The sequence below is a fragment of the Panthera tigris genome, chromosome D1 (genome assembly GCF_018350195.1).
Source record: "Panthera tigris isolate Pti1 chromosome D1, P.tigris_Pti1_mat1.1, whole genome shotgun sequence".
NCBI lineage: Eukaryota > Metazoa > Chordata > Mammalia > Carnivora > Felidae > Panthera > Panthera tigris.
The window spans coordinates 75,360,833-75,375,193 of NC_056669.1; the positions used below are offsets into that span (position 1 = coordinate 75,360,833).

The 14,361-nt window shown below is 34.1% G+C and overlaps 1 protein-coding gene across 2 annotated transcripts in view; it reads left to right on the forward strand.

Moving 5' to 3' along the window:
• Positions 1–14,361, forward strand: part of PRMT3 (protein arginine methyltransferase 3) — a 137,927-nt gene that overhangs the window by 37,153 nt on the left and 86,413 nt on the right. For both annotated transcript variants that reach the window (XM_042957741.1, XM_042957742.1), the window contains exon 10: positions 11,401–11,500. In XM_042957741.1, coding sequence (XP_042813675.1) covers positions 11,401–11,500 — 100 coding nt within the window. The remainder of the gene's footprint in view (positions 1–11,400; positions 11,501–14,361) is intronic.

The window sequence follows — 14,361 nt, forward strand, 5'->3', positions numbered from 1 at the left end:
ACAAAGATGTATGCACTTCCTTATCCCCATACCCATATACGTCTTCATGGGTGCTCTGTCTTTTCCTAGTTAAACTCAAATGTCTCTCACTTAAGGGCTTTTTATATAAGCTGCTGTGGTACCCTATGCTGTTTACTGTTCTGTCTCCCTTAGACCATGTTCCTAAGTGTGTGGACTGTGTCTTTGATCTCTGCATGCTCAGTCTAAGAATTAATCTTGCTCATGTTCCTATATCATGAAATAAAAGTTAAATTGCTACTTTTCAGCTAGAACAACTATACTTTCCTGTCTTATTTCCTAACAAAATTTTCACTCAGAAAAATAGATGATTTCAGTGCTTATTGGATTAGTTAAGAGACATACTTAAAATACCCTTTTTATTACAATGTTATATTTCTGTAGATTAAAGCTATGCTAGTTTTTGAGCAAGTAATTCTAGAGATAGAATTCATTGGAATGCTTTTTTGCTGAAGAAAGGTTTAGTGAGTAGCCACTTGAGAAAAAGTAAGTAAAATGTATAGTTTTTTTCATGAATGGGAAATCAGGTGGTGATTAAGACGAACAGTCCCATGAAAGAGGTTATCTGTGTGAATGATATCTGTGTTGAGCTGTTTAATACAGAATTACTGGGAATTATGGCCTTTGTGTGTGTGTGTGTGTGTGTGTGTGTGTGTGTGTGTGTGTGTGTGTGTATTGCCTGAAACCTTAATCTTTCCTGTTATATTTATATTTGAACAAGTAATTACTGATGCAAGTAGGATTATGACTTGTAGCAGACAATAAACAGCCTGAGCAGATGGCCTCTTACAAAACACATCTTGTTTCAGCATTAGCATTCCGAAGGTATTTCTAGGCAATGGGAACATTTTGCTCTTTTAAGAAGCTCACTTTTTGTTTCCTTTGAAGTGTTTGTAATTCTTAGAGCCTTAATAAATATTTCAGTAAATAGTAAGCAACTACAGCAGTTCTATTAAGAAGGATTTTATTAACTATTTCTTTGATAAAACCTAAATATGATGGAAGCATCCTTTTCTTTTACTTTTGTGTGAAATATAACATACATATTAAAAGCTCATAAACCATAAGTAATGTTATAATATGCATAAGTATGCACAAAATAATAAGAAATAGAATATTACCTCACTTTTGAATCCCACGCACCTGTATTGCCCTTTTTTAGTCAGATGCTGCCCATCCTGATTAAGGTTACTCCTGTCCTGACTTTGATGGTAATCACTTTGTTTGCTTTACACTTTAGCCACTTATATGGCCATCCATTTAAGATAGTTTAGTTTACTAAACTTTGATTTTTAAATAAATGAAATGATATGTCAGGCATTCTTTTTGTCTAGCTTGTTTTGCTCAACATTATTTTTAGTGTTCATTCATGTTATGTCTAACCGTAGTTCATTCATGTTTATTATTGTAAAGAAAGCCACTAATGAATATATCACAATTTATCTGATCTGTTCTTGATGGACATATTTTGGGTTTTCCAATCTATTATGAACAATTCCGTTACGAACTTTTTGTACATAACAGTTCTGGTTGGCGTTGTCTTATCGTTAAAAAAATTTTCCAGGTGGTCTTATAGCACCTCATTGCAATTTAAATTTGCATTTCTGTGATTATTAATGAGGCTGAGCACCTTTTTATGTGAATATTGGCCCTTGGAGTTTCCTTTTCTGTGAAATAACCTGTTTATATCTTTATCATATTTTTGTTAAGTTGGATCTTTTTCTCATTTATCTGTAGGCGATCTTTATATAGTTAAAAGTTTTATTTATTTATAGGTTTTATGTAATGCAGATGTCTTCTTTCATTCTTGCTTGCCTTTTTACTCTTTCGTAATGTCTTGAGGTACTGATGTTCTCAGTTTTCACGTAGCAACATTCTTGTTTAAGGCCACTATTTGTGAGTTGGGTACAAAACCTTATTGAGATATTCTTTTATATCTCTTCTCGGCCTTTTGGCTAAGATCAAGTGGAGATATTCTTTTATATTCTGTTGTAAATGCTTTATAGTTGTGGGTGTTTTTGCATTTAGGCATCGTATTGGGCATTGTTTTAGTATATGGCATGAAGTAGGGGTCCAGTTTTATTCTTTTTTTTATAATCTTTTCATATGACTTGGTTGTCCCAGTCTTGCTTATGACAGAGACTGTTCTTTCCTTTCCACTTTGCAGTGTCATTCATCTTTGTCAGGAATCAAGCATCCATATATGAGGGCAGTATAGCCTTTATACCAAAATTCTACTGAGGCAATAGAACAGAAAATTACAGGTTACTCATTCATGAACATATATGCAAAAATCTTCATCAAAATGTTAGAAAACTAATTGAGCAATATATTGGAAGGTAAAGTTTATCCCAGGAATACAAGGTTGGTTAAGTACAAGAAAATCAACCAGAACAATCTATTGAGATCATCTCAACAGATGCAGAAAAAAAGGTTTGATAAGATTCCATGTCCACTCAGTACATCAATGTATTAAAATTCTTAGGAAACTAGAGCTAAAAATGAATGTTCTAACATGATATATAGTATCTCAAAACACACAAACAAACAAAAAGAAATCTACAGCCAATATCTTGATGAAGCTTTGAAAGCATTTGCTTTAAGTTCAGGAACAGGCCAGAGATAACTGCCATCACCTCTTCAATTTAATACTGTAAAGAAGATCCCAGTACAGCAAGGCAATAAAAAGAAAGCTATAAGAATTGGAAATGAAGAGAGAAAACTATCCTTACTCATTAACAATATGTTTGCAAATATGAACTTCAGAAATAAACTATAAATAATTCCAATAATAAAATTATCAAGGTGCTGAATACACAATTAATACATAAAAATCCATTTTATAAGGAACATAAAATACTTAGACATTAAAAATTAAAATATATCAAAGTATATTGTTAATATTTCTAGACTCCCAGACAATGCAAGGACATTAAGTCACTTTTAATGGAAAATTCACCCAGGGGATGAATATCCCCCAGTAAACACTGTGCATGAGTCATGAGTCAGCTGTTTTAACTTCTTCCCCAGTCTACCTTCTGACCTTGGTCACTATCTCATTGCCTTACATTTCTGTAACATTCTGTATCTGTAACATTATAACATTTTCTGGAATAATTTCTGCTAAGAATAAGCCTGTAAAGACCCTAACAACCCTACCATGATTTGAACCATCCTGTACAAAGTTTGTTAATAACTCCTCAATGAAGACCTCATCTAATTCCTCCACTGTTTTTCAAAAGCCATTTAAACTACTTTTCTCAGTGAGCTGGTGTTTGTTTCTTCCATCTTTTTTTTCTCTTACTGATGCTCCCTTTCTTTTGTGTATGTCAAGAACATCAGGCAATCCCATTCTTGGTAATTAAATAAGGTAATCACATACTCCCTCTTGATTACATATCAAGGTTACATAAAATGGTCAAGAATGAAGAGTCACTGAGTCCCACATCTATCATCATCTCTGTCAATAGCATTCAATTATATTGTTTTTGTAAAGCCAGTCTAAGTTTATTTGCACTCACAGTTTTCCTTCTGCTCTAGAGGACTATCTGTGCATTGGGAAGAGGGCAGAGCAGTTACCCTCTTGGAGGTAAGCACAGTTGTAGACCAGTTTTCACCCAGTTTATTTGTTGCCTGTTGTAGCACCTGTTCGTTGCCACATAGGGATGGATCTATCATCAACCCAAGTAATTATACTCTGTTGTATGTAAAATAAGTGATGCATCCTTCTGATTGTCCATGCCAATAATGATTCACCAGGCTTTTCTGGTATGTGTTTGTGAAATACCAGACAAGAAATACGCTATTTCTTTCACAGAATACTCTCAGCACTCAGGCGTTCTCTGACCTTGACCTCCGCCTACCTATAGTATCTTTGGGATAACTTATAGCCTTAAGTTCATTACTTTCTTAGTGGATATTTCATCTCCCCAGAGTAGCCATATAAGCACAAGAAGGCCTTCCAGTGAGAGGAAAAACTGTTCTTATATTTTTTTCTCTTGCCATTATCTCCTCCCTAAAAGGATTGGCATTTATCAAACATGCTAGTAACAGCTAGACAATAGAAGTTTTCACTATCTTCCCCTCTGCCTACTGATCCCTGTCAGGCTAGTGGCCAGTTTGTCAGAGTCTTAAGTTTTCCCATTTCAGACCAAAGAGGTCTAGGTAACCATCCCAGGACTATATCCTCCTGGTTTTTTTTTGTTTGTTTGTTTGTTTTTTAGTCTCCTCCTTTTTCTGGCTTTAAAAAGTACCCTAAGCCTTTGTGATTCATGGATCTGTATGAGAGTCCTCCTAATAACATCACCCTGAGCTAACAGATTTTCCAGTCAGACTCCCACAAACCTGATTACCCAGGGATGTTACCCAGTATTAAGCTTCATTAATAATTTCAAAGACATTGGCAATCAAGAGATTCACAAGTAGGGAGCGATCTGGTACATGGAGAGGAGCCTCTTACTTAAAGACCATGTCTACTCTGGGTGACAGAGTACATGCCTGACACAGAGAAGGAAAGACCTAAGCAGCCGCCTTTATCTTTAATGTCCCAGACTTCTCCCTAATTACTCTGGACCATTTAATTGCCCCTATTTTTAAAATTGTTTGTAAAGCTTGACCTTGGATAAAATCTGTGGGTTCGTGTGAGTTAGATTTCACAGTCTGATCCTTTGTATTCACTCACCCATATATGTCCGTCCTCTTTTCTTATTCCTTCATATTTCACTATCTTGGATCATTTTCCTTCTTCCTGAACTAATTCTTTAACATTTTTTTCATTGTGCATTTATGGCCATAGCCAAACAACAATGATGTTATTTCATTCGAAAATGTATTTTGCTCTGTCTTGGAGGTGTTTTTCTCTGCATGGAGACCTTAGGTTGGTGGTGATAATGCACTAATATGGAAGTCAATAAACTTTAGCCATGGACCAGCCATTTGTTTTGTAAATAAAGTTAGGACACAGCCATACCCTTTTGTTTACATATTGTCTATGGCTGTTCTCATCCAGCAATAGCATTTGAATAGTTGCAGCAGAAACCATATGGTCTGCAAGTCTAAAATATTTATTATTTGGCAGTTTAATAAAAAGTTTGCCCACCTTTGCTCTTTGGTAATATCATTTCATTGCCTTCTGGCTTCTGCTTTGGTTATTAAGAAGTCACCTGTCACAGTAATTGTTATTTTATTGGAAGTAATCTGTCTTTGTTGAAGGCTTTTTCTTTGTTTGATTTTTTTGGAGTTGTACATTATGTAATATATGGATCTAAAAAAAATAGTCTTTTGGAGATTCTTTGGATTTGCCTGTGGCTTCATTCTTTTTATCAGTTCTGGAAAATTCTCATCCTTTATCTCTTCAAATATTTTTCTGTTCCTTTTATTTCTTCTCTTTCTGCAACCTCATTTAATTCTATTCTAGATGTTCTCATTATTCTTTGTCCAGCTATGCTTCTGTAGTGTTTTTTTTTTCTTGAAGTTTATTTATTTTGAGAGAGGGAGGGAGAGAGTCAGTGGGGGAGGGGGAGTGAAAAAAGGAGAATCTCAAGCAGGCTCCATGCTGTCAGTGCAGAGCCTATGTGGGGCTCAAACTCATGAGACCACGAGATCATGACCCAAGCCGAAATCAAGAGTCAGACACTTAACTGACTGAGCCACCCAGGCGCCCCTCTGTAGTGTTCTAAAGCAAGTGTTGGCTTGCTTTTTCTGTAAATGGCCAAATAGTAAATATTTTAAACTTTGTGGGACATCTGTGGTCTTTGTCACTTGTGCTGCTGATGCTTCCTCTTTCTTTACAGTGCTTAAGCCCTCAGACTGCACAAAAATGGTCATAGGCTAGAGAAAAAGGCCATAATTTTCCAATCCTTGCTCTAAAAATCCAGTTAAAGGAGATCATTAGACAAGATAAAAAGTAAGACCCATCTGTTTTTTGTCTTCAAAAAAATCCAGTCTAAATATAAAAATACCATAGGCTGAAAGTAAAAGAATGGAGAAAGATATGTTACGAAAACACAAAATCATTTAAAAAGTTGAAGTGAATATATAAATATCATACAAAGGAAACATTATCAGGAATAAAGAAGGATATTTCATAATTATAAAGGAATCAAATAATCAAGAATATATAATAATACTAAACCTATAATCATCTAATAAAGTCTTTAGAATACAGGAAGCAAAAACAGAAATTAAAGGGGAAATAGACAAGTTTATAATCATGCTAGGAGATATCAATACTTTTCTGTCAATAATTGGTAAAACAAGTTAGATACAAAATTAATAGCAGTATGGAAGACCTAATTGACATTTATATAACACTTTATCCAAAAATAGCACTTTTTAAGTGTACATAGAATATTCATCAAGATAGATTACTTGTAGGACAATAAAAGAAGTCTCAGTAAGTTGAAAAATATTTAAACCTTACAGACAGAGCTTCTGAGCTTACTGAAATTAAATTATAAATCCATAACAAAGATATCTGGTATATTCCAAAATATTCAGCAAATAACATACTTCTGAGTAACCCATGGTTGAAAGAAGAAGTAACAAGGGAAAGATTTTAGAAAATATTTTGAACTGAACTAAAAGCACAGTGTATCAAAATTTGTGGTAAACAGCTAATGCCATACTCAGAAGGAAATCTAAAGGTTTTTTTTAATATGAAATTTACTATCAAATTGGTTTCCATACAACACCCGGTGCTCATCCCAACAGGTGCCCTCCTCAGTGCCCATCACTGACTTTCCTCTCCCTCCCACCCCCCATCAACCCTCAGTTTATTCTCAGTTTTTAAGAGTCTCTTATGGTTTTAAATGCTTATGTTGGGAAACAAACAAACAAACAAACATTTAAAATCCATGACCCATTGCTTGGGTGGCTCTGTTTGTTAACTGGCCGACTTCAGGTCAGGTCATGATCTAGTGGTCTGTGAGTTCGAGCCCCACGTGGGGCTCTGTGCTGACCACTCAGAGCCTGGAGCCTGCTTCCGATTCTGTGTCTCCTTCTCTCTCTGTCGCTTCCCTGCTTCTCTCTCTCTCTCTCTCAAAAATAATAAACATTAAAAATATATAAATAAATAAAATCCATGACCCAAGCTTCCATCTTAAGATATGGTAGAGGAGCACCTGGGTGGCTCGGTTGAGTGTCTGACTCTTGATTTCAGCGTAGGTCATGATCCCAGGATTATGGGATCAAGCCCTGTGTCAGGGTCCGCACTGAGCATGGAGTCTGCTTAAGATTTTCTCTTCCTCCGCCTTTTTCCCCTGCTCATGCACACTCTTGTGCTCTCCCTGTCTCTCTCTCTCTAAAATAAAAAAAAACTTTTAAAATTTTTGAAAAGATATGGTAGAGAAAAAGAAAAGTTAAATGTACCTGAGAAAAAAGGTAAAGAACAGAAATCAGTGCAGTACAAAACAATAGAGAAAATTAATGATATGAATACAAAGTTAATTTAAAAAAGAATTGATAAACTTTTAACTAGAATTAACAAGAAAAGGGAAGATACAAATTACCAATATTAGGATTGAAGGGGAAATCTCTACAGATCCTATAGATAAAAAGAATAATAGAGGAATATTATGAACACCTTTATGCCAATAAATATGACAGTTTAAAATGGAGAAATTGTCTGAAAAATGAAAGTTATCAAAATTGATTAAAGAAAAACTAGAAATTCTGAATATCTCTAGATCTAGTAAAGAAAATGAGTTGGTAGTTATAATCCTTCCCACAAATTAAACTCCAGTCTCAAATAACAAACATAACATTTAATGAAGAAGTAATACTAAACTGTTAGAAGTGGACAGAATCTTTTGCAACATATTTTATAAGGCTGGCATCACAGTGATACTAAAGCTGAACAGAGTTTCCAAGAAAAGTAAACCACAGACCGGTATGAACATAGATGGAAACATTTTTTAATTGAAAAAGCTAATATACAATATTACATTAGTTTCAGGTGGACAACTTAGTGATTTATATACATTATAAAATAATCACATTAGACATTTATATACATTACAAAATAATCAGCATGGTAAGTCTAGGAGGTGGAAATATTTTAAATAAAAAAATTAGCAAATGGAATCTAGTAATATATAAATAGGATAATAAGCTATGACCAAGTGAAGTTAATCCTAGAAAGGCAAGATAAGCATAATATTTGAAAATTAGTATAATTTATCATATTAACAGAAAAGAAAAGAAAACTAGAGAATCATCTTAATAGATGCAGAAAAACTATTTGTCAGAATTTGAAAATCATTCATAAGGAAAACTCAGCAAACTAGGAAAGAAGGGAGCTTTCTCACCTGGTAAAGATAAGTAGTGTCATATTTAATAATAGTTAATGAGTGTTTTCCCCCTATAATTGGAAGCAAAACAAGGGATGTCCACTCCCACCACTTCTATTCACTGTTGTCTTAGGGAATCTAATAAGTGCGATAAACCAAGAAAGGGAAATAAAAGATGTGAAGGAAGTAAAACTGTCATTACTTCCAGATGACATGATCATGTACATGTAAAGTCCTAAGAAATCTATAAAATAAATCACTATATTGCACACCTGAAACTAATACAATACTATGTTAACTATAAAAAGAAATGAGTAAAATATATATTTTTTAAAGACATCTATAAAATAGCCATTAAAACTGCTAAAACTAAAACCTTTATCGCAGTCATGGGATTTAAGGTCAAAACATGAAAATTAATTATACTTCTTTTTATTAGTAGCCACAAACAACTAGAAATTGAAACTTAAAAAATATACACTGTTTAGAATACAACCAAAATCATCAAACATGTAGGAATAAATTTAACAAAGTATGTCTAAGATATCAACACTGAAAAGTACATTACATTACCAAGAGCTGATGCTAAAATTTATATAGAAGCACAAATGACCCAGAATAGCCAAAAGAATTTTCTTAAGGAAGAATAAAGTTGAAAGATGTACACTGTCAGATTTTATTACTTAATGAAAAGCTATAGTAATCAAGAAAGTGTTGTATTGGCATAAGGATGCTTATCTAAATGGTGGGGCGGAATTGAAAGTCCAGAAATAAACCTACACATATATGGTTAATTGATTTTTGACAAGGATACCAAAATAATCCTATGGGTTAGTGATACTTTTTCTTCAAGAAAGTTGAAACTATCCCTTGTGGGAGATTTCCAACACCATATCAATAGGTATTGATATGGGGAAAAAATGAAAATGATAGCATATGGAAAAATTAACTCAAATGGAAACAAAAATGTTAAAAGAAAATACAGGTGAAAAGATTTGGTGAAGGCAAAAATGAGCCACAAAAGAAAAAAAAAATGGTTAATTGGTCATCATCAAAATCCAAAACCAGCTCTTCAAAATATGCCATTAAAAAATGAAAAAGCCTGGGGCGTCTGGGTGGCTCAGTCAGTTAAGCGCCAACTTCGGCTCAGGTCATGATCTCCCAGTTCATGAGTTTGAGTCTCCATTGGGCTGTGTGCTAACAGCACAGAGCCTGGAGCCTGTTTCAGATCCTGTGACTCCTCTCTCGCTCTCTGCCCCTCCCCCGCTCACACGCACTCTCTCTCTCTCTCAAAAATAAAACATAAAATTTTTTTAAAAAATGAAAAAGCCACAGTATGGTAGAAATTGTTCACTATGAATGTATCTCACAGAGTTTTTATCTAGAATATGTCAAGAACTCTTAAAATTCAATAATAAGAATACAGCAGATCCAATTTTTTAAATGGGCAAAAAATTGGAACAACAGGTGATGTGGGAATATGACCAATAAGCACATGAAAAAAATGCTTGGTCATTAGAAAAATGCAGTTGGTAACCATGAGATCTCATCACACAGATAAAATCTAAAAGCTTAATAATACTAAGTGCTGACAAGGATGTGACACAGTAAGAATGTACATATATATTGCTGGCGGAATTTAAAAATTTATATGTACTTTGTAAAACAGATTGACAGTTTCTTTAAAAGCTACATAGACACTTTCATTTGACGGAACAATTTTACTTGTACCCAATGTTTGTGGTAGCATTATTCATTATAGCCCAAAGCTGGAAATAATCCAGAGTTCCATCCACGTGTGGATAAACAAAATTGTTTTATCCATGCAGTGGAATACTACTTAGCAACAATAAAGAATGAACTACTGGTATACACAAAAGTATGCATGAATCTAAGAAGTATGTTTATGGAAAGAAACCAGACACAGAAAGGTACATTTGCTATGATTCCATTTATATGAGACTCTACAAAACACAAATCTAATATGTAGTGAAAGAAAGAAAATCAGTGGTTGCTTCTTCAGGATGATTTTCTGGGAAGGGGGTGCTAATGAATATTTTTGAGGAGATAGAAATGTTCTATATATTGATGACAGTGATCGTTCAAGTATCTATGTTTTAAAATTCAACAAAATTTACCCTTAGAATGAATGCATTTAATTTTATGTAAATATGTCAATGAGTTTGAGGAAAGACCCTATCCTTTGTTAGCAGAAAAAATCCTTTGTAATTGAGATGTACATCCTCTGAGGATTGAGAGCTTATTTATTTAACTAGATAACAACTTTGTAGTTTGCTTTTAGCTTTTTAAAATAATCTCCTTAACTCTGTTGTTTATTTCAAATTGCAAAAGGAGGATGAAAAATATATGCTAGTCTTAGATCGAGCATATGAAAATACCTAATGAATATCACTCGACAAGGTTAAATAATTTAAGATTGTAGTAGATATTCAGGTTTTATGCAGCATATATTTTGAGAAAATATGTGCTGAGGATGTATGTGCTGCTTTCACAAATCCTTGATTCTCATAATAGGCTATGAAGTAGAGCAAGTATCATCCTCTTTTACACGTGAGCACACAGGCTTAGGGAGATTATGATAGAATTTGGTGAAGATTGCCTAGTGGTTGCTTCGGCAGCACATATACTAAAATTGGTGAAGACCACTTAGCTGACAATTACTAGAGGATCTGGAGTTCAGAGAAAGAGCTTTTGGCTCCTAGTTCTTTCTGCACTGTGACACACTACTTGCCTTTAAAATATTTTTTAAATATTTTGTCGTCTGGTTTATACGTCTCTCTCCTCCCCTCCCTTAAAAAAAACACAGTAATTTTATTGACATGTCTTCTTGATAAAATTCAAATTTCCTTTCAGGCTATAGTTTTAAATATTTGTTCAGAGTATTGCCATATTAATCAGAAACATTCTTGGACATTCATGTAGTGATCAAAAGTAATTCTAATGCCCAGGGAATAACCAAACTTTGAATATGAAACAAAGTTTGAATACGAATAGTTGCCAAGAAATTATGTAATTTGACTAGTTTTCTGAATCTGTTTAATGTACTAATTTAATTCATTGTGATAATTTTCAGACTAAATAAACTTGAAGATACTGTTATACTAATTAAAGGAAAGATTGAAGAAGTTTGCCTTCCTGTAGAAAAAGTGGATGTTATTATATCTGAGTGGATGGTAAGTGTTTGCAGAAAAAACTACTTTTATTGGTTTTAAAAAAAAGAAAACAGGGAGGAAGTAGTTTTTCTGCATTAAATTCTGTTTGACAACTGGCAGAGTGGTGGGATTATTTTAAAAACAGCTACAATCTTTTTATGGTAGTTTATTCTGATACGGCACTTGTTTACTGACCATTCATAATCTTTTTAAAAAGAGAAAATTAGCTTCTTTACTTGTAAAATCATTATAAAGAATTATTGTTTTTCTACTTTCTAAATTTGTAAAGACGTGATATGTTTGCTAAAAAGCCTCTGAGGACTAGTAATAACTTGTGCTGTTTCATCAAAATTAACAAGATGTTGCCACTATTGCTGTCATACTGAATGTGCTTTCTTATGTCTGGTCATGTAATCAGTGTTCTTTATCACAAAAAATAGAACTTATTAGCATTATTAAGATAATAATATCAAGATACGTCATATAGCTTTAGAATTTGCTTTTGAAATTGTAAGTTAAGCACAGAATGTTTATTTTTAAAGGTATATAAAGTGAAACTAATGGTATTTAACAGGTGATTTGACTTGTTGATATGCCAATTTGATGAAGACAAGTTAGTATTTAATAGATAAAGATTTCCTAACCATTTGGAGAGGTTTTAAGACTTAAAAATTATATGATACATATATTTTCACTAAATCAATTTATCTAAAAATTTTGAAAAGAATTCATTTTGATTTATAATTATGTATAAATTTTGAATAAACAGTAACAATTATAGCAATATTTTAGCAGGAATTTCGGGGAGCTTTTGAAATGTGCAGATTTAATGTATTAGTAAATTTCACTCGAGTCAGTGATGGTCACTGTTGTTGGTAGTTACTCTTTTGTACATGAAAAAGTATATTAATTTTTTTATCCTAGCATTGGCTTTTAATAATTCTTTTTTTTTTTTAACATTTATTTATTTTTGAGCGACAGAGACAGAGCATGAGCAGAGGAGGGGCAGAGAGAGAGGGAGACACAGAATCTGGAAGCGGTCTGCAGGCTCCAAGCTGTCAGCACCGAGCTGGGCTCGACACAGGGCTCGAACTCCCGAATCGTGAGATCATGACCTGAGCCAAAGTCGGACACTTAACCGACTGAGCCACCTAGACGCCCCGGCTTTTAATAATTCTTAATCATAGTGTCTTATAGTAAAGGATTTGTATCAACACTGATTTTTTTTAATGAGTCGAATAAAAAGGTATGGATTTAGTTCATATAATTAAAAATCCAAGGTGTGCTAGGGCTTGGATGGCTCAGTGGGTTGTGTCCAACTCTTGATTTCTGCTCACATCTTGATCAAGCCCTTGAAGGTGCTCTGCACTGAATGTGGAGCCTACTTAAGATCCTCTCCCTCTGCCCCTTCCCCACTCGTGCTTGCTTTCTCTTCTCTTTCTCTCTCTCTCTCAAATAAATTAAACCTCAAGGTATAGAAGACAAAAATATTTTAAAACATAAATAAAAACCCAGCGTATAGAATACAAAAATATTTTAAAACATAAATAAAAACCCAGCATCTCTTTAAGGATAACAAAAAGGTTCTTTGGAGAAAGCACATTAGAGACAGTTACACAGCAATAATTTAAAATACTGTATACTAAATGTTGGATGACATCCTTATTTTTCCAAGGACCGTTTTATTTTTCTTAGAAAATGCATCTCTTAAATTATTCTAAATTAGGCTATAAGCAAACTAAAAGACAGACTTTACTAAAATTCTTGTCCCCTCAGTTGAACATTTTTTATATATCTGGCTATAACTATTTGAATAATTCTTGCCCTACCTAGCAGAATTTTAGTTATAGATACTGATATTCTAGGGATTTTCATTTTAAAATCTGAAAAGATGATCTAGAAATATTAATATTCAGTTAAAATCTTAGAGCCTGTTGGCATAATAACAAAAAATTGGCTTGACTGAGTGAACTTATAAGATCGTCACATTTACAATATGAATTTTCTTGAAAAGGTATACTGGTCTTGGACTTGTTTGCCCTCAGATGCATTTTACACTCTTCTCTTGCTTGCTTCTGTACTGAATGAGGACTAACACTGCAGGCCGCAGTTTCTAGGCTTCAGGGACAGCTATCTTCCACAGTGTTTGGGAAACATGGAAGATTTCAGAAAGGGAGAAGCCAGGGCATTTCTCTGCTTCTGTTCGCCTCTAGTTATATTGCTGACAGAAGCTATTTCTCTTGTGACTTCAATTCCCACTGGACAGGTATGTCATAATCCCAGTGTCCACTGTATGACTCACCCTGGACTCTTGCAGCACTGCTTTTTCCTTCCATCTCTCTAGCCTAGGAGTGTTAGTTATTTCCTGGTGTCATTGCTGTCCAGTTGTCTCACTTCCTTCTTGATGACTTCGTTTGTGTAACCAACTTCCTGCGTTAATTTTTCCCTATTTTCATAGCCTGTGGTTTCTGCTCTCCTAGACTCTAATTGATGTAAAGGGTACCTTTCATTTTGAAGATTGGTCAGGTGTAATCTCTTTGTGTTTGTAACACAAATAATAGTCAGTCAGTAGAACCTAAAATGTAAGCCAATTGTTTGGGACCACTTGCTTTCAGAAGCCCTTCACTCAGGGAAGTAAATCAGTGTATTCAGGAAATGTTAATTAAGTAAGAACTTTCCTTATTCCTCTTCACAACGGTGTAACTTGAGTTTGCATTATCGTACTGTCTACCCTCCTTTTAAGCATCAGTGGAACTGAAGTCTAGCAGATTGTGTTAATTGCATTGGGTGGAGCATTAGACACTAATTTACGGCAGTTATTCTAAGGCAATCAACTTTGGACGGCCTTATTTCTCTAGTGAGATTTGCATTAAGCTTTTTAA